This window comes from Apteryx rowi, unplaced genomic scaffold (genome assembly GCF_003343035.1).
Source record: "Apteryx rowi isolate R43461 unplaced genomic scaffold, aptRow1 scaffold_1019, whole genome shotgun sequence".
Lineage (NCBI taxonomy): Eukaryota > Metazoa > Chordata > Aves > Apterygiformes > Apterygidae > Apteryx > Apteryx rowi.
The window spans coordinates 92,680-114,856 of NW_020447219.1; the positions used below are offsets into that span (position 1 = coordinate 92,680).

General features: G+C 36.7%; 1 protein-coding gene across 6 annotated transcripts in view; it reads right to left on the reverse strand.

The window, feature by feature from the left end:
* Positions 1 to 22,088, reverse strand: part of ATP2C1 (ATPase secretory pathway Ca2+ transporting 1) — a 51,349-nt gene extending 29,261 nt beyond the window's left edge. The window contains exons 1-6 of one of the 6 annotated variants that reach the window (XM_026064924.1): positions 21,778 to 22,081; positions 7,235 to 7,353; positions 5,943 to 6,053; positions 4,919 to 5,035; positions 3,179 to 3,268; positions 421 to 456 (exon numbers count right to left, since the gene is read on the reverse strand). In XM_026064924.1, the coding sequence (XP_025920709.1) occupies positions 421 to 456; positions 3,179 to 3,268; positions 4,919 to 5,035; positions 5,943 to 6,053; positions 7,235 to 7,237 (357 nt within the window). In that variant the 5' untranslated portion in view covers positions 7,238 to 7,353; positions 21,778 to 22,081. Of the gene's footprint in view, positions 1 to 420; positions 457 to 3,178; positions 3,269 to 4,918; positions 5,036 to 5,942; positions 6,054 to 7,234; positions 7,354 to 7,537; positions 7,638 to 21,699 lie in introns of those variants that run through there. The other 5 variants (XM_026064913.1, XM_026064945.1, XM_026064902.1 and 2 more) reach the window with 5 other exon arrangements.
* Between the last annotated feature and the right edge of the window lie 89 nt (positions 22,089 to 22,177).

A 22,177-nucleotide genomic window follows, 5' to 3' on the forward strand; every position in this document is an offset into this window, starting at 1 on the left:
TGAGTATTAAGGCTGGCTATTTATAGAATGAAAACAACTTCTTTATGGCTTAGAAAATGACTGAAAGAACTTATTTTGTAAAGTTTCCATACAAAATCGCAGCCAGAGCCACACATTTAAAATCTATTTGCTGTGAAATGAAATATTTAAGAGTAGTTCAACACTGTTTAATCTGAGTGTTCTATACAAGTACTCTTTTATGGTTGACTATAATACTCATATGGATGCATAAATGTCACTGTAGCTAAAGCAGTACAAATCATGCGCTTTAGAAAAGGCAAAAGGCTTGGATCAAAGCACAGAGCRCTTTACTCAACCATTCACAGCTGCACAATGCATCAGAACAACTACTTCAGTCTTTTATTAAATAAAAGAGTTTATATAAAAGCACTAATCTTGTTTGGACAACAGATGTCTTACCTGAACAAAGGCAACCGTAACAACAATGACTATTGCCTGCAAGAAAACAAAGCAGGTAAGATAAAAGAATTCCAAATAGCCATTAAAGTGATCATATTTGCTTTTGCTTAATCATATTTGTTAGCATGCATTAACAATATGGTTTGGAAACATATTTTCTCATTTTCAAAATCACTGGATATTTCCCTCAAGTTTCTTAAAAAACAAAAAGTCTTTTACATCTGCACTAGCAACTTCCAAGAACCTGAATAAAAAAATAAAATTCATAAGTAAATACTGATTTTGAAGAAAAGGTTCTACTGATTGGGAAATAACCTCTGATCTGCATTTCTAAAAGATGAGCAAAACAGAGCAGCAGAGATCTGCAACCAAAATAAAAACATTGGTCTGAGCGAAGTATGAAAGTGTGAGGGCAAAAATATTAAATGAAACAACAGAACAAGGGTTAAAGGAATGATGCGTTAACTGCTACCGAGCATCAGAGACACAGCTTCATTCAAATAATCAGATTCAGAAAGGTTAAGATCCCCCCCCGTGTCAAGACTAGAAATAGGGTAGTGAGATGAAGAACAGGACTGGAGCCATAAAACATCCACATAAGGAAAAGAAAAGAACAAGGAGACTCTGTCCAAAACTCCAGAGGACTGAGACAAGACACTGAGACAGAAGACCCCAAACAGCCAAGATCCCAAACAAAAAGGCTATAAAAGAAAAAACAAACAAACAAACAAAAAAAMCCCACACCAGTACCTCACTGGTGAGAAAATTAATTAGGACTGAATAGCAAGCCTTCACTTCTCCCCTGCAAGCCATCCTGGCCGCACACAGGCACTTCAACATAAACATCATGGGGCTGGCGAGCATGTGATGTGACAGTGAGTGAGCTATTAGAATCTATTAGAAAATGAATGTGACCGAGATCAGTTTTTGTTTGAAGTATCATCTTCCCCTTCTATAGAGTCTCAGATTGAGTTTTGTTACACTCATTTCTTACAGATATCTTACAGATACAAGTGTATACTAAAAGTACAAAATCCGTAATTAAGCTTTTAAAGTACACATTGTAATTACTAAAAAAATCATCAAGATATGATCATTTCGCAAGAGAAAACTTTCTTTTGCAAAATTCTTGAATAATCCAAAGGACAAAACCAACAAGTCTGCCTTGTTTGTGACACTAACATTAGCCTTACCAAATGAATAGTAGTTAATAACTATATATTTTCCATCTTTCCACAGCATGTTTTCACCATGGTTACACACACATTTCTTTCAGGGGTAATGTTACTTTCTTTCTACAGTTCACACTACCTGCCACAGCCATGTATTCTTGGCCTCATGTCAGTCTCTGAGTTTGTGTGTATGTGAAATGGTTTGCATCAAGAAATCAGTATCCCTCAAATGGGAAAAGACATGTAATTTTTAACCTGAATCAGTTCTCTAGTCCAGTTCATCACACAGCTTTAAAATACATTTATATTAGATTAATCTTCAACAGCATATCACTTTTATTGCTAAGGCTCTGCGCACAAACATACAGCGACAGGAAAAATGCACCATCATCTGAAAGGAAACTAAAACGAAACTTCACTAGCTGACAAAAAAAAACAAACGGGCATTAACAACGACAAGACTAAATGGTGGCTTAACCAGAAGACACAGGAAAAACAAAACAAAACAAACCCACAGAGTTAATGAACTTTAACTCAACTGCACTTATTCTCTGTATTTTTAGACACCAAAGTTCATGAGACTACTAAAGCACCCTCCTTAAGTTGTGGCACAAAATAGAGAAATTATGGCTCTCTTATACTAACTGTGGTCTTCTCTTTTCATTGCCTTGCTCAAGAGGGATAAGAAATAATAGACTTAGTAGCACTAACCAAGGAGGAAACCAAACAGGAAATAATTCAACTTTAAGCCACAGCAACAATTAAATACATTTCTTAACACGACAGAACATTCCAAACACTATACTCAAATTCAAAATTGCATGGTTTTACTTAGAGAAACTGCATGGTTTCTCCACCAGAGAAAGCTAACATTTCTAAAGAATAAGAGGGGCTAGGAGCAAAGCTCCAGTTACCTTAACTACAGAAGTAAAACTCCTCAGCATACACAGCAAGGAGGTCGGCCAAGACAAAAACCAGCTCAATTACATTCTTCTCAAGCTTGCTTCTGATCATACGGGCTTCCCAATTCTTCGCTATTATCTTTTCCCCCGAAAGGCTAAAGGGATCATTTTCTTCTCAGCATCATTTGTATTGACAAACGTTTAGCGGTACTTTATTTGCTCACTAGTTTAACAGGATATTTAACTGCAAATTCCTACAAAATTCATTATTTCAGGTTCTGTCTTCTGCTATTTCTAGGCAGTCCACTTTTCTTCATCATAATTAAAAGGACTACATCTTTAAAGGAACTTATGCTGGTTACAATTTTAATTTAATCCATAATTTAAGATAAAAATTAGAAGACACCAAAAACTGCTTCTTGAAACAAACTACTGATGCTTCAACCATCAATGAAAGACTAAATATGTAACTCAACTGTTAGTTAATGTAATATTTATTTTGGTATGTATTATTGTTATCAGTCAAGAATAAACAAAATCCAGTCATATGCTTAACAACTGATTTAATGCTAGTATAAATTAGAATCAAATGATACTATCCTACATTAGCATTCTGCGAATGTTAATGTGTGGACATCCATTCTCAAGAAGTACTCTCAAAGAAGATAAATTTTAGTTCCTTACCACAGTGATACTGACAGCATCATCAAATTGATGCATTAAAACACTGATGACAGCAGATGCCAGGAGAAGCATAATAAGGGGATTTTTAAACTGAAAGGAAACAGAACAGTAATTAAGCAATTTTCAGACAGAATGACCATTTTACCTCTCCCTCAAAGCACATTTGATCTGCTGCATTTGAGGGATTATTCTGTAATTAAAATCTAAGCCATCAGTACAAGAAATCTGACTCTGTACAGTTATTTCACAGATTTTACTTAAACAAGCTTGCTTTTTTTAAATATTAAAGATCCTGAATGAACCATATTCAATATATATCAGGAGAAAACTGTTTCTTACATTTCTTGATTTGTATTCTCTCAAGGTGAAGAAAATAAATTATTTTCTGTACTTGTTTGTACTGCATTTCAACACAAAAAAAATCCAGAATGTCCTTGAGATAAGAGGCAGAACTTGTTCCCAGCAACTTATCATTATCAAGGCGGCAATAGGTTTTGTAACTTTCAATTCATATTTCCTTGGGGGTTTTTTTGTTTTTTGGGTTCTCCTTCCCCCCCGCCCCCAAGATACAAGCCTTCCTGTTAAATCATACACTTAGTTTAGATTTTTAAGGGTAAAGTGACAAAGAATCTTGCTTTTACATAACAGCTGGTTGCCAACACAGTTAATTTTTAATTAAAAAAAAATTTTTTTTATGAACATTCCTACACTCTAAATAGAAGGACATTCTATGAGCACATATGATAAGCACATTTACAGCAAATACATATCTTAACAAACCCTACTTAAATAGGCTTGGATAACCTATTTTAGAAGTGTTCTGATGTACTTGACTAATTGACACTAGCCATGGAAAAATAAAAGCATTAATGCCAGAAGATAGCAATATATAATGATGTTCCCACTCCTGTCATCAGCAGAGAGCTGAATATATCTCCACAGTCACTTCATGCAAAACTGTTTCTCCAGAATTAACCATCTATTACTTCAGGGTTTAATTTAGAACTTAATTGTACTGCTGCTCAGACAAGTTACAGAAAATATTGACCAAAATGTTTAATATTGTAAGTTCATTAAAAAAAAAAAAAAAAACTGTGTGAAAGTTGCCATACTTGGTACAGCAGATTCAGGAAAGAAGTCACATTTCCCCATCATTCAGAGAAGCTGCACTGGCTTACATATATAACAAGCCAAGCTCAATAGGAAGAAATTTAACACTTGAGTTTTGCCAGTTCAGCTTAACACCACAATCAAGGCTGGCCTCATCCTCACCCTCACTTCAAAGGCAGTGGTTTTGCTTTTTAAAATTCCCTTTGATCCATCAAGGTAATTGTACTTTATGTTCCAGTCAAACACAAACCAACATTCAGTCATATGCATTTACGACTGACAACAGAGGGCAGCTCATGCTCAAGCCTTTGCCTACAGGGAACTTTATTCTGCTTCTCTTGCCCTCACACTAGTTACAAACAGCAACATTCTAGTTATGAATATATACTCAAGGACAAATCATGTAATTAAAACACTGACATGAATCTAAAAAACTTTTGCAATAGGTAAATTAGATATAAATCACAGAAGTCATAACTCATCATTCTAGTAGAGCTTACCCACTTTGTTATCAGAATATGTTCATGCACATGAAAACTAATAGAGAGGAAAATGTATTTAAAGATACATGTTTAACATATTAGAGAGCCACTGTGTTAAAACAAAAGAAGAAAGGACGAAAATCTTCACCTGGGAAATATATTTTTTCCACAGTGGTTCATCTTCACTAATATCAAATTCATTCCATCCATGGAATGCCCGTCTATGACAAACTTCACAGTTTTTTAAGCCATGTTGAAGATTAGCCTATTAAAATACACAAAGAATAGTACACAGTCAATGATAATACTGATAGGCTGTATTTCATACAAAATTCCAACACCAAAATATATCACCTTAGATTATAAAAGATCAGAAAGACAAGCTTGGTACTAATGTGTGTATGAGAATAAAAGCTAGCTAATGATTATTTTAAAACTAGGTTTGCCAGTATATAACAGATTCAACAAAATATTCACAGAAGCAATGCAGAAGCAGATGCTGTTTCAAAGCTCTAAATGACTGCTGATCTTCCCTGCAGAAATCTCTTCAGCAAGCCAAACCGTAGGCACAGTTCAAACTCTTGAGGATTATGTCAGGAGTTCAGTTAGTCAAATGAAAGCAATAGCCTCAAAGTCTTGGGTTGTCAGTGGCAAGCATTTACCATGGTGTATTGTTCAGGTAGTCAAGCATACAGGAAACAACAAAAAGGACCATCTATCTGGGAAATCAACACAGATTCAACGGTTTGTAAATCTGCCGATGGGTAGCTTTTTTAATCCTGTTCCCCCACTTAAGATAGAGGCTGCCAAAATATATTAAAGAATCCATAGAAAAACTGAGGCAATAGCTATGAAAAACAGGAAAAAAGTTTATAGGAAGAATTGACTCTAAGAGTTTTATTAATAAAAAGCAATCTTCAAAACATACAGAAAACCAAACATTTTCAAGTCGAATCATACTCTCCCCCACAAAATACCCAATTTTCTCAAAAGCATTAGAGCATTTCAAGTAACAATTTAAAAAACAACATGCATTTAGAAGTAGCCAACAGTTAATATCAAGCTGCATGATAATGCATGGGCTTCTCTTTAAGAAAAAGATCTGTCCTCGAGAAATATCAAACATCATTTGGTAACAAGTACAGTCATGTAAAAGATGCAAAATCACTTACTTGCAGAATGCTTGCAACTTCATCAACTGGCAATTCACTTGCTTTTTTTGAAGACAGTACAGGAATCATTGTCTCATTGTCACCATCAGGGATTTGTTGAAGACGTGCAACCTAAGAAACAAAACCAAAGTTCTTAAGGAAGGGAAGCACTAACATTTCATATCAAACAATACATACCAGAGTGATGCTGTACTAATGCCATTAAAAGATATTTTTCAATAGTAATTTGCATTGTTTTCAGCTTATTTTTATGCAATACCATCTGCAGTAATAAATAAAGGTCTGGATAAGCAACTTAGAAGACACTTTCTGCAATAACATATAAAGTGATGGCAGATATCCTAACAGTTATGAATATTCACAATCCTGTAGCTCATTTCTGTTAACACCTGGTGAGAAAATAATCACTCCAGATAAATGTCACTCCTTGCTCCTACTTTCTACTCACCAAGCTACAGTTTAAGCAGGCCTAGTTCCTGCTGACAAAGAAAGGAGAAACAACTTTAAGAAGAGCATGAACAAGAGCACAGACATAAGCAAAGTCATAAAACTTGACTACAGTACAAAAGTTTCAAGTCAACACCACAAAAAATGTTTTCTTGTAATTTTAGGAAAAGGAAAATTGTCCACTGCAGAACAGCATATTAGGAAAAAAATATCAGTAGCAGAGCTCAGCAATGCTTTGATATTTAATGAAACTGAAGAAATTAGAGTTTTTGCTTATTAGATTTGAGAAGCTGAAATGATATTTCTTCCTTCCCTCCGTTACCCTCACACTAATTTACTATACTCTTCACCACACCCACAATTAATAATTCAGATCTTGCCTATCCTTTTTTTTTGCCCTTTTGTTAACTGGAAAACACTTAAAATGTAAACTTACACACCACACACGTTTTTACTATTACACTTGCGCAGAATTTGAATAGGTGTTTTTATGCTTTTATAAAAGACAATAGTGGTTTTGAATCGCCTTTACAGATGTTGAGACTTAAATAAATACTTTGCAATGGCAACAATGTGTTATAAGATTTCAGTACTTTTATCTCCTTAAGAAAGGCATGATGATGTGCTTCATACTACACACAGTTTGTCTTGTACTCAAATAAGATAGCTGAGATTAATCCAACTTGATATTTGTTCTTCTAGCTGCTTACCTAAATACATAAAGACTTCAGCCTGCAGGCCCAAGAGAACAATGAACTACAGTGAAAGTGCTATAGTTAGAACACACAGGCTTTCTCTTTTAAGAGAAACTTATCTGGCGACTCTCTGCAGAGACTGACACTTGCCATGTCACTCCTGAGGTGAAACAGCAAACCGCAACACTTGCCCCTTTACTGGGATTCAGCGAAAGCAGGTCTGGAGACTAATGCAAGATGCCAGCGATGTGGGGCACGGGTCCAGGCTCCTGGGAGGGGGGACAACAGGCAGAAGAATGGCACCTTAACCGGGCACTTGCTGACCTCCAGACAGGGGGGACCCCTGGCCTCTGCTCTGCTGTCAGCAGCTTGCAGCCAAGGGGACTGACAGCTGAGCTGCTGCAACGCAGCTCGGCCGGGCTCCGAGGAAGGGAGAGCTCAGCTATGTCTTACCATGCCTTGCCTCTAGGTCCAGCAACTCATGCTCCTGACAGAGTTCTTCATTTTTGTTCTTTAATATCGTTTTAATGACACACGTGAGCCAAGACCAGAACTGGAAAGTCTGTGGCCACATTATTAGAATAATTATTAGAATCTGACTTCAATCTGCTTTAGCATTGGGTAGGTACTTATTGAAACCTTATGTAAGTACACTGATGTAAATATTTCTTTAAAAGATAGTGAATATATATTATTATATGCTCTAAACATGCACATTTACAAAAATTATCTAGCAAGTTATCATTTCTAATACTTTCACATGGTTCAAATGAGACATGAAACTGGGACAAAATATTTCAAACTATGGTTGAACAAAATATTGGACATTTCTATTTTTCAACATATACACATAAAATGGTTTTACCTGAGTATTTGAATTAATTTAAAAGAACCTCACGAATTACTCTCAACATAGAGGGGGCAAAAGAAAAAAAGTAAAATTCTATTCCTAATGAGAGGGCTTTTTACAAAGTCCAAGGACGCTATAAATAAATGTTTTCTAGAAACATGAAAGCCAGTGACGTGCAAGTGCCCTAACACCAACAATCTTGCACTATTCTGGACCACAGGGACTGACATTTGCTCCATGCCTAAAGTTTCTCACAGAACACTGCTGATATTCCCTCTGCAAAATAAAATCATATTAAAGCAACTTAAGCTGACCATAATAGTTGCAGAAGGCAGGTATTTTGGTTAGGAAGAACACAGACTTTAGGACTCGATGCCTAAGTCACATTACTGCAAAAGATAGGACAATTTGCATAAACATATTTCAGTATGCTAGTGACATTAACTTCACATTCTCTTGAAATACATAATGTTTCTCTTCACTGTCTTTCCAGAATCTTGATAGTTAGCTTAAGAAAAAACAGATTTGTACATATTTATCAAATAACAACCTGAAGTTCACAAAAATATTTTCTGTAACTAAAAATAAACAATTCTGTGGAAAAAACCCAAGACTTAACTGATAATACAACTTTATCCTACTTTATATCATGTTCAAAATGACAAAATACACATTGGCAGATACATGTTCAGCTCTGTAAAACTTCCTCATGGGCAGTGATACATCATCATGACTGTTTCTAGTTTTTTATGCAGACACATAAGCCTTTGCTTAATGTACCACTACTTTCACTGCCATCCATGAAGCGCTCAATGCTGACAACAATGAGTCCCTAGGAAGGCACGGGTTCATTCCAATCTGCCTTGTAGAAACTTCAGTATGTACCTTGCCTCCCTGCAGACCACGCTGGTGTCTGAATTCACCTATTCTGCAATTAAAAACACATCCAGTTAAGGCTGCTGATAAGCCTACTTACATGAACCAATACTAAGTTTACCCACTTCAATTCTCAGGATACTGCCAGTGGAGATGATGATTTTTCATACTTCACAAGTTTACACTCAATTTCCTTTAACCTTACTTTTATTTCAGTTTTCTCAGACCATATACCTTCTCAAACCAACCATTTACTCTGAACTTTCCCACAATCACCCCTCTTTTGTAAAAAACATACTGCTGAACTACTAGCTCATGTTCCTTACTTTAAAGTTTCTCTGCCTAAGTCCTCGGTTTTGATTTTTATTGAAAACAGATACCACATTTAGGGCATTAGTTACTGAACTCCAGAATTTAGGGCTGAAAGCCATTCAGCCTAAGTGCTATTTCAAAACAAACCCATGATCACATGCTTTTAACCAAAATCATTCCACATTTTCAACAAACACTCTAAACTTCTGAGCACTCCCTGCAGGAGCAGGCAGAAACGAACTGACAGCCATTGCAAATTTTAGTGCTGAGAAAAATCTTTTTCCCTATACCTTTTAAACTGATTTGGTTGCTAGACTCAAATAACTATTCCAAAAAGGGATACATTTGCCTGATCATTGCCCTAATATTATCAATTAGGGCTTCAGAGAGTCAAGTAACAATCTCTTTAAAGATATTTTTAAAAATTAAAATCCTTAAATACAAATGTTAAAATACTCTTAAACAGCAAGATCAGGCTTTTGCAAAAACAAAAACAAAACAAAACAGACCCCTTGATTAGGGCAATAGAATTTCTGCTACAAAAAGCCATTTTGACAACCTTTTGTGATGGACTCAAAAAGCCACTGATTTTGAATGTGTGTTGCATTCAAACCATCCCCCACTTTTAGGGGAAACTGTAAAAACTGTATGCAATGAAAAAATCTACAGAGGAAAACCCGGTACAAGACTAGAAAAATAAAGGATCAGATCTCTTTCAGCCAATTCCCTTATCCGAGGCAAAAATTACATACTATCAGACAATTCCTGATGGATCCTCATCTGATTTCTCAAAAACCTCTACAATATCTCTGTTGATTAAACTACCTTTAGAGTTCAGAAAAGAACAATTTCAAATACCTAACATTTTGCCACCAATTAAAATCAATTACTTATGCAATTCATACTGTATAATGAGAAACTATCACTGTTTCCTTCACAATCATCTTCCAGTGTATATGTATAAAGTGGGTTACACCAATAGATTTACCTCAAATAAAAACTAGTTAGCAAGCGCTTGCTATTTGCTGGAACCTAATAATCATAAAAGCAAGTATTTTTTCCTTTACTATGTATTACTTTCACAAAGGAAGAGAAACCAATTTCTTACTCAGTATTGTCAGCAAGTATTCTACAGATCTTTAACACTGCTGCCCCGATCTGCACATTGGAGATCTGGATTTCTGCAACACCTGTTAACATATCTAGCAGAAGCTACCCCAAAAATCAGTTTTCACAATTTTTACTATATCAGATATCAATTTTTTGGAGTTACAACTACAGCTTCCTGTTCTCTGCCTGCAGCTAAATCTACCAGGGAACGAAGCAGCAGGATGCTAAGAGACAAAAATAAGCAGCTGTCTCAGCAGTGACTTTTCCTGGACCACTTCCAGCCTCTACACCATTTCTAGGGCAAGAAACACAAACTGATCATATGATCACAGCACTCTGCCCAAAGTACGTTTAAAGTTAAAGCAAAGGTCTAGAAGTCTTACATTAATAGAATTTAAGAGTTCCCTCTGTTTTCTCTAATGAAAAATCTCGTTTGCCTGAACAGTTAACACTAACGTAAAGAGATTCTTCTTCTCCATATGCTACAGGATTCTGCCTACCCTTTTTCTAACACAATCAAGAGCAAGGACCAGCATTGTGCATTCCTCTGCAGTTTAACATATACCATTCTGCTTATCAGCTCAGTAGGAATAGCTCATTATCAATCAGCAGGGCTCACTGACATTAAGATACTTTTATGTTTTTTAAAACAACGGGAAATTTTAGCTGTAACTGCTCACTGAATGCAATGGCACGACCTACGCTCACTGAGATTGCTCTAATAATTATTTAGAGTGCTGTCATAGCAAAACCTACTTTTAGACAATCTTGTGACCAAAACACTTTGGCTAATTAGCTAATAGAAAATCCTTTAAATGTTACATGTAGTTACTCAATTGACCTACAAGTGCAAAATGCAAAGGCGGTGCAAAAATGAGAAAAATAAAAACAAAAGGAAGCAGAGATTTACATAACAGAAATTTTAGTTGAGATAACTGAAGAGAAAAACTGATTTTTCTTTCTCTCATGACCTGCTTCAGAATTCTGAATTAGAAATGCATGTCAACATTTGGGTTTGGGGACTCTACTCTTAGAAAGAGCTGTTTGTCCTCCCTCAGTAGAGGTCTCATTGGCAAATTACAGGCTGGCAGAGCTAGTTCTTGGTAATCACTGGGGCACAACTGGAAGTGGAGAAAGATGACTGGCAGCACTGACCTGGCATGCTCTCCAATATTTGCCTGTTCACCATATCTATCACCGTCTTCTCAATCTTCCTGTCCATTTGAACAGCCTGATCAGTCTCTTTCCCATCAGTCCCTTTGAAACTGAACCCCTTTCAAGCCAACCTGAGTACTACAGTATCTTTCAACCCCTTCTCCTCCCCCCACCTTAAGATTCAGCTTTCATTTTTGATTTACCTTCCCATGTTTCACAAAAAGCATTATTTAGCTCCCTTAACACTTCATAAGGAGTTCTCTGAACTTATAAATTTGTGGGCCACTGGACAACCATACCCTGGAGAATATGGTCACCAGAGATGCCAACCCTACAAAATAAGACAAGTAGTCACTTATTTAACATTTCAAATGGCAGCAAAGAAAGCTCATTCTCACCCCACAGTTTTAGAATGACAGTCTTCAGATCTTTCGCTTCCCTGGAGACGTTAAATCCTTTTCCACTTTCTTCTTACATTCTTTGAGATCACGACTACAACCTCCCAATACCCAGGACTATTATTAACAGTTACGTGATCATTCACCTTCAACACAATGAATTATCACTGCGCATTTCACAGGGAGAAACTATAGAACATGGCATCAACAACAGTGGTGTTTCAAACCTGCAGCATACAGAGTAGTAATCTGCAAACAGAAATAATGGGAATCCTGTTAGAGCAATACTAGTGATTGTATTTGTGACAGTTATGGAAAACACATCCCTTATCTAGATGATTAAAGAGCAAAGTAACCACCTTTTATGAACTCTCCAGGAAAGCAAAACAAGTTAACCACTTGAAGAATGGTTCTTCCTGATTTTTCTGTATAGATAGAAAGCCTTACCAACCTACACAAGCAGGAGAAAGCAGATTCCCATATTTTAGGTGATATGCTCATACTAATATCCTTTTTTCTAGAAATCTGTTATATATTTTCTGTCAATGTTATATATCTTTTGCCAATCTTGCTGCATCACTGGTGTCTTGGAAGTCTTTTTGATTAGGTTTTTATGCCTTGTAAAAGACAGGAGGACAACATATTTCACAGCATAGTTTTCATGCTGCTGCCGTTTCCCCCCTCACCGAAAAAGATGCGCTAGTGTTTAATAGCATAATATTAATTAAAAGGTGTTTCACAGAATGAATAAGAGATTGAAACGTATAAGCCTCCAATTTCCTTATTCGCTGTATGATCAAACTATGTGCAACTTACACCAAAACATTTAGAAAGCTCAGCTCCTTTCTAAGATTAAAAAGAAAACAGACATGTTCCTTTCCAGTTTTGAACAATTCAGAAGGGGGGTGTGTGTGTGTGTATGTGTGTGTGTCTCAGATCACTCAGTGAAACTGAGCATCAGGAACAGAAGTGCAGCTTTATGTAGAAACCTGTGCACATAACATCATAAAAGACAAGTACTTATCTCTTCCGCGCTGTGGCTGGCATCCTGAAAGTTCACAGGGCTAGAGACTAACTAGCTGTCAACGAGCACAAAGGTGTGAGCATGCACACACATGGACTTTCGAAACAGTTCCTACTAGGCATAGACTCTTGGCTGTGAAGCATATCTTTAAGTAAAAAAGTCTACCTGGAACAGAAGTAATCCCCTTTTCTGTCAGTTCCAAAGTTGAAGCATCAGTGCAGTCTTCTCCTAATCATCAGGACCTGGCGGTTAAACATTTTGGAGATCTAGATCTTTAACCTTCTTATGGGCCATCTTCAAACTCTCAGCGTAAATGAGACATTGATCAGTAACATGTCTGTGAACCCAGAGAGTCACTTTCTAAGCAATGACTTTAAAAATGTCTATTTCACCTAGATTTTTCTACCTTTGCCTTTTAGAAAAAGGCAATTTTTGCTTCATTTTTCTAGAAAGCAAGGTGCTCCTAGAACCTCAAGACAGGTCACAGTCACGAAACAATGACCAAGTGATGACAAGGCACAGGAAAAAGCCAGGTACAAAAAAAATGCATTAGGCACGCTCAATAGCTATTATAACTCCTAGACCAACTGCATTCACAGAGGCAAACCCCAGATGCATGGCAGGATACCAAAAGGGAAGGCAGTGCAGAGAGGAGCATACGAAGAGCCCTCAGACTGCCCTAGAACACAGATTAGCCACATGGTCATTACTATGACACAACTTCCTCCACAATTTTCCTTCATGAAATTGCTCCTGATCTTAGCAGGAACTAAGAGGAATTCATCAGTTGTACTAACATAAGAAGTAGGTGGAAGTAGCTGAGGGTGGTAGACACAGCTCTTTTTTTTTTTTTTACATCAGTGCAACCAAGCTCGCAAACCATAAATGCAGACAAGCTACAATAACATTTCTAGATTAAGTAAAGTCAATTTTTAAAATGTCTTATTCTTGGCTTCTGAACTAATTTATCTGCATTTTAATGACATGAATAAAATGGGAAGTTATATTTGGAGAGGCTTCATCCATGCAGACTACACTGATATAATTGTCTGTACTTTACATATAACTATATCATGAAGACTGGTATCTTCCTGTATTCTCAACTACCAATTTCTCTAAAGATGCCTCATAAACCTGTAAACTTAGATATGAAAAATACTCAATTAGCTTTGATCAGAATAACACCACTGTCTTAGAGCAATGAGTAAAGAGCCAACACTCCTTCAAACTCCAAGACTGACTGTCAAAAGGAATATCTTTTTCGCCACTGCGAAGAACTGCCCTCACCCCTACAAGGTTGAAATCTACAGACTAATGAGCCACTTGTTTTCTACCAGGCACTGTTTGCTCAGGATAGGAAATACTTTTTGAAGGCTTTGAAGTTACCATGTAGTATCTTCATTTGAACAGAAACTTTTGGAAAAGTGCAACTATTTTTTCACTTCTGGGGAAACAGCTGCAGCAGCCTCGTTTCTAATATTCAAAAAAATTTGTTTCTATTCAACAGTATTTTAGTTTAAACATTTTACCAGAAGTCCCCACATCAAAGAAAGTGCACACAGAAGAGTTCTGTTTCTAAAAATGCTAGAAGGAAAAAACAAACAAACAAACAAACAAAAACACATTAATTTGCAATAATGAGTTCTCCTTGCAGAGTAGACTTCTATCCTTGCAGGTCACAGTTTCAGCCCTTTGCTATTGTGTATTATTTCATAAGACTCTACAGAAAGGGTGATATTCATTCTGGCACACACACCACCCATTAACCAAGGAGAAATATAAATACCAACTTATGAGAACAACTTGCTCAACAGACCTGTGAGCCTGAAAAATCTGCCTTGTATTCATTTGAGTATTCAAGGAGTGCTTATTGCTTTCACTGAGGCCAATCAGCCAAACAGCAGAAGCATACTCCTGGGTATATAACATTTTTTAATTCTGACCAACTAAGAGACAGGAATCTAAATACTGGCTACAGCTATCAGCCCTGACAGTCTCAGGATCTGCCTAAATTTAGAAGTTCTTAAATATTTAAGAGAGACCTATCCCCATTTCCCACCTACTTCAGGCATTATACTAAAGTCTATCTCAACACATTTGTTCTAAGACATTCCTTTTAACATCCAACTTCATTCTATAGGAGTCCATAAAGCTCAAAGACCAACTCCAAAAAATATTTAAGTACTAAAAACATCTTGATATTGCACTTCTCCTAGATATCTGTCTCAACAGCCTGAAATGCATCTTACTCTTTCAGGATGTTTCACAATGTTTTAATTAAAAAACAGGAAGGAAAGTCAAACATTTAGTTCAACTGAGGATGCTGGCATAACAGTAACACTGGGCAATTTTTCCATAATTGTGGTATACACTCCATGTGGTTATTCTGCAAGCCTCATGAATGAGAAATGCCTGCTCTGTAGGTGGAGAGAAAACATTTCCCAAAAATAAAGATATCTTAACCTGAGTGCAGTACTGTAGATTAAGGAGTAATGGCAACAGAAATTCTGACTAAATCCCCACCATCGCATCAGTCCAAACCGCCTCATCTCCCTTTAGCCCATTTATGTAGTATACAGTTGAATGTTGAGAATGTCAAACATAATCAAACTTTGAACTTTATCACCACAAAAGATGTACTATTTACAGCATTTTCATATACTCTGGAGGATATACGATGACGAATTTAAAGGCTGGTTGCTCAAAGCCTTGAGCTAGCATCAGAGTTGCCAAGAATGCTTTGACTACTATATATTGACCAAAACATTCAGTTTTGATTCTTGCTGTTCTAAGAACTCCTTGAGTGCTAGAAAAATCAGCTTTAACATTTCATACATTACTCATTACTTATTTATCAGAAGAACAAAAAATACAGAATCCTAAGCACTCACTGAAACATATCAAACAATGCTGGTACCTTTATGAAAGGAAGTTTTATATAAAACAGCACTGGGTCAAATTCAGAAACTCATCACCCAAGCAAGGGAGCACAGATGACCACATCTCACTTGACTCCAAACAACATACATCTCTGGTTAAGTCCTGATTCACCTGAGGCATTTCAGAAGTTCAAGGCCAAAAGACTTTGGGTGTAAATATCAGTCATTTATCTTGCCAAATAGTTGCTAACTTTCTAAAAGAGAAGATCTAAGCTTAGAAATAAGATGATATGGTTCTTCTCCAACAGTCTGTTTCTATCTCCTAACACTTTAAAACACTGAGCTTCTCAAAATGAAGGATGGTACTTGAACAGCAAATACTAACAGAGAATTTCAGCACCCGCCAAGATACTGGTTACGCATCCATGACACATGCAGACCTCAGCTGCCATATAACTGCATTAAACAAAAAAAATCCAATAGAATATTTGCCCACCGTTTGTTGTTCAAAATTTGTTTAAAATAATGCATGAAGCTCCATGTCCTAATACTTCACTCTGGATACCCTTGACAGCTCTACAGTTAGTTCATAATGTGACAAAATGAAATTCTAAAAAAGTAAAATGAAAGATAATCCTGAACTACTTGTTTAAAACAGTTCTCAGGACCAAGCTGGTGTCAATTCTTTTTAAAATGCAAACATGAGTCACTGCATAATTACTCCACTTATGGTAATAAGTTTTCTTATAATTAGAATTGAAAAAGCAGCAAGTGTATTCACCAAGCTTTTCTGTGAATTATGTATGCAGAAAAAATTGCTGCAGAACATTCATGACTTAAAAATATTTTAAAAGCCTTTATAATCTAGATTCTGTAGTCAACATCTGCTAACTCATTACCCATTTTATCCCTTCTAATTGTTTAGAGTACAATGTTTACAAAACAAATAACTAGAAACATATGTTTGCCCCAAATTTATACCTTGATTATTGTACTTTATTTTTCTATTTTCTGCATTGTAACTGTATCATTCTTTTTAGCTTCTACAGACCACACTGCTATTACCAATTTTATGTGTCAGTTAGATATCACCAGTGTCAATTAGATATCACCTGAACTCTTCCAGTGGCTCAAAAGCAGATATTGCAACTAAGAAAACTTACATATCTTGAACCTATTCCACTCTTGCAAAATTCCAGTGTGGTCTACGGGAGAATTTATATGACATCATTACGTCACACCAATAGGTGTATTACTTTTTTTTTTTTCTTAACCATCCCTTCCAAATGCATTTTAGTACCTGTTCCATTTTCTAAACAATGGGTAGCAATAATCACAAAATGCCTCCCTCTGATAAACTGATGCTGTGACTACATGAAGACTGAGTCAACCTAATGGTTTGCTCATGCTAAAAGGAAGAGGTCTTACTCCTCTAGTCCCTGCCAGAGGTTCACGTCCTCACCGTTTCTGGCATTCACTGAACTCTCCACAAGCTGATTCAATTTACTAATTCAGCAAAAAACAATCCAACGGGGGCTCAGGGAAAGAGGGCCTGGACAGACAAATTTAGCGACCAGGGCGGCCAACGCAGACAGCAGAACACAACTCAGAGTAGGATGTCCTCCTTTCAACAGTGATAAGACTGTGTCATACAGTCTTATGGAACTGCACCCCACAACACCATTCTCACCACACACAAACTGTTCACCAAAAAAGCAAGTGAAATGTGTTTCTCTTTTGTTAAATTAGCTACCTTGAAAACTGAGTTTTCCTTATGGCACTATTTTTACAACTCACTAAGAAGACATTATGCAATAGATTATCCATATAGAGGAGTTACAAAGCTAGTGAAATAACTGAACACAAAAAAACCCTAAACACACATTTTGTGAAATCTGAACTCAAGCAGATTTCATATTAATTAATTTCTACATTACTATAGATTAACATTTCTGCTTTATCAGCAGGGAAAATAATATGAAAGGAAAGAAACTATGTAACATTCCATCAGCTAATCAAACAACACATGAGGAGGCAACACTGGTTGTTCAATTAAAAAGGCAATCTATATTTCTAATGTCAGACAAAAAGATAGCGCTATGATAACTGAAATAACTAGCAACAGATAGGAAACTACCTTTTAGAACAGGTCTTCACTGAAGTCTCTTCAGACACAGTGGTTAAAAAGAATTCTCTTTTCTCACCTTATCCTTCAAGTTAAACAGAAGAGACGCCACTTTTTTGTCAGTGTAAGTGTAGTGGTTCTAATTTTCTCACACCAAGTCACAGATGGTATCAAACAGTAATCCATGAACATCAAAATTCTTGTTTAATCTATTAGTTTATTTAAGAAATTATCCAAAATTCAAAGGGAATGTGAACTCTTGTGATAAGACCATGCCTATTTCAAGATTTCCAACAGATTTTCCGTCAGAAATTTAATTCTGATTATTTTGGATATCACTTTCATGAACAACAGATGGCACCACTCTGGAACAATTTAAATTGTTTTCACGTTGGTGTTGCCACAGGCACCCCCCCTCCTCTTTGTTTCCAGTTGCATCTATCCACACTCAATCCTTTCATCAGTACTTACATCTGTCTAAACCATGAAGCATCAGTCCAGGCAGCTCACACTGCCCCAAAAGCCATAACCTGTTCACTGATCTTCATTTTGTCAGTTTTCCAACTAAGCCCATTTTCATCATTTAAGAAAAACACCCACAAAACTCACTAGGAAAGTAAACTACACTTCAAGCACATGGTAAAAACAAAAACTATATTTTTATTAGCGCAGGATTATTTGAAGAACCAATGTACCTCCCTTCCCCTGCCCCAAATCCATCAACTTCTGTCTCGGTATTCATCCAATTAGCAAAACTATCCTGAAATTACCACACAGTAATTTAACACAGTACAGGTTGATATTAACAGTCTTCCCTGAAGATTAGCTTAAATTAACTTGGACTTAAAGCCATGAAGATTAAGGAGGATTTCAGAATCACCACATGATGTTTCTACTATTTACAGTGAGTTTGATCCAAGTTTTTGTACCAGCCTTCTACGTGATCATGAGAAAATCTTCTGCTTTACAGGTGAGAAAGTGTTATTTTGACAACTTCTGTTAAGCACTTTAAGATCTGAGAACAAATGATACAGAAGGCCTTGGTAACAAAGCAGTACTCCTATTTAACAATCTGTAGTTATAATCATAGTCTAACCTTAGAGTAGAGAAGCTCAAAGTTGATGTAATACAACCTACGTTCTTTGTTTTTCCTGCCAAAAAGGCAGAGGGCTCTATAAGCCAGCCCTCTGCAGAAAAAAGAACTTGTCACAATCTAAAAAATGCTGACTAAAGAAAAAGACGACTACAATCACAGAAAGCCATTTAAAACAGGTAAAATGCAGCAGTGTCTAAGGAGAGGTCCAAAAAAAATTATAAAGCCTAGTTTGTATTCAAAGTTATGTTTTACCCAAAACAAAAAATGCAAGTTCTCTCAACTGCCTACAGCTTAAGAAAAAAAGCTCCATTTATGGAAAGAAGTCTAAATTCTATCTTTCAGAGCAAAAATACAAATATCATTCCTCTAAGTCAAACTTCTATTGAGCTAAGTTCTTATGATAGGAGATCCTCTCTCTTTCCTATTAACATGAGACACATGAATTTTGGGGAAAAGTTTAATTAGCTGTCTAATTCATCCCAGCACAAGAAACAGAAACCACAGACTTGGGACAAAACATTAGTTATCTTACAGTAAACATACAATACTGCTTATGAAAACTGAATTAACAGAGGAAAAGGTCAGTTTTCCAACCCACGTTATCACTTTCTGACCTCGAATACTGCTTCAACTATGGAAAAAATCTGCCATTCCTTTCTCAATATCCAAATTAGACCTTTTAAAGTCTATTTTGGAAAACAACAACAAAAACAAAACTTCTGTCTGTAACTGGAATCTTTGTTCCACAGTTTAACTATCTCCTGGAAAAAATACATTAAGGATCATCTCAAGGGACCTGGAAAGTTCCAATATGAAAGCTGCTGATGTCTAGCTGTCTCAAAATATCAAATGGATAGAAAGAGAAGAACACCCTCCCCCCCCCCCCGAAAAGGGCTAAAACAGACAGTAGACAGTTGTAAATATGTGCTTGTCAGCACACTTAATTACAGATGGCAGGAAAAAGAGTGAAGAAAGAGTAATTCAAATGAACGCCAAGATGTTAAGAGAACCAACTCAACCTTATTATTCGTAATGAAGTTTTGCTTTCTTCCTACCACAGAAATTTATCCTATTTTGAAAACTCTCAGTAAACCATGGTAATTATTTCTGCCTTTGAAATATGGATTCAATCATCTTTTGAAGTATTTTTCCCCCTGGAAGTAACTTTAAAATACATAGCTTTATCTATCATACAAAAGTCACTCATTGTTAAATACAATTTATTTATTCCATAAAAGATTCAAGAAACACAATCTTCGAAATATTACCACTCAGAAGATATAGAACAGGCCATACTCTAGCATATCTAACTTTACTATAAATCTAGGATATCACATTTATTTGTTAATACAACTAGAGAACTAAGTCTTCCTGGTTTTTGGTTTTGGCACACAAGTTTCTGACAGATACTTTTCTTTCCTAAATGCATTGTTATTCAACAGCATTATATCTGTTTTGCTTTTTCCTGTCCTGAGTGCTGCCCATTCAGGAATCTTTTATTTAAAATTCAGTGACTGAAACGCAAATGCATGAACACCACTCCTACCAGCTAATTATGCTCCCAAAAGGAAGATCAACCCTCTAGAGGTGTTCCCAAGGAAAAAAAAAATCCTTCTGGCAAGTTCCATGCTCTTTATTACAAAGATTCTCTCAGAAGACATGATTAATAGAATTAATAAATTTTTACCTTTATTTTAAAGTTAGAAAAATTCTGAAATGCCAAATTAAAGTAACCTCTGCAGTTTCCAATTTTATCTGGACTTTGCAATTATTACATCTGTCTTCCATGACTAGAAAGTTATATTTCAAAACAGAACAATATCCACTGTAAAAAACAATTTTGTTCCTCCATCCCACTGTGGACTACTGCTCAATCCAGAACCCCACTTGAGCCAAACTACTGAAAAAGCTCTTGTCTTTCAAAAGGATGGGGGGAAGAGAAGGAGCTCGGATGTGTCATGTAACAACATATCACAAAGAAAATTCAGCAGCCACCAAATAATCTACACAGTATATCAAAAGAATACTGACTGTAACTGAGAGGAAGGGGAAGRGGGAGAGAAGTGAATGGTTCTCTTTAAAAATACATAGTAATAAGTATAATGAATGTCAGAGAAAATTTCTTCAACACCCAGGGTTGAGTAGAAAGGAAGATGTGTGAAGCTCACAGTCACTCTATCAATAAGGCAAAGGGACTTTCAGGGTTCCTAGAACACAGACTGAAGCCCAACATGAAAAAAATGAATTAACTCTCTGGACTAAATCATTCCTGAACTAGTCGAAAAAGCACAACACAGCAACTTCTTTCAGCATAAATTGTGTACAACTTTATACTGGATCTCTCAAATAGTACAACCTGAAACTTCTGTGCCACTTTTTAACTAAAAACAATCCAAGAGAACAAAGTTAAGTGATTTTTAAGAATAAAGAATATGTGCTAAAAAAGATTTCAACACAAAACACAACTAAAGCTTCTCAGCTTCACTCCAAAACGCTGGATTTAACAAAGGCATATAATCTAAGCAAATAAGGAAGAAGTAATGTTCAGAAACACCTATATAAATAACACAAGAAGGTATATTCCAAATGCATACAGCACCCTAAAATAAAACATCAAAACTACATTCAAACCCTGGCCAATTTAGTCCAACAAGCAGCAGCACAAATAAAGAAAAAAAAGACAGTCCTACAATTCACAAGCTACAGACTGCAGAACAAAATCCTTGCCATGAGATGAACACATGAAAGCAACCCTGTAAACCCCTGGAATGGTAAAGCACACACACGCACCAGCAGGAGTTGTCACCAAATCGCATGCAAAAATCCTCTTAGCTCCAATGAAGTCAGTGACTCTGATGAGACCTTTACCTTCATTTTCCATCGAAACCGCACTTGAGTCGATAGTTACAAAAGTCTTTAGCAACAGCAGCGCTGGAGCAGGAACTGCAAGGTGAAGAGAGAGACGCCCCAAGATCCCAGGCAATCACACTGCTCCCTCTGCCCCCACCTGCAGCAACATCTGCAAGAGAAACCAGCGCTAAAGGAGAGAGAAAAATAAAATAAATAAAATAAAATCAGACCCTACAGGTCTCCAACACGTCTCCGCTCCTTCTCCGCACAGACACCCCCTGCAAACAGGCACCCGCAGAGCTGTCAGAGGCCCCCGAGGAGGAAGGTCGCCCAGCAGCCACACAACACCGCGCCGCCGCCCGGCGGAGCCGCCCCGCCGCCTCCCCTCGCCGCCAGCCGCTCCCCGCGCAGGCCCGGC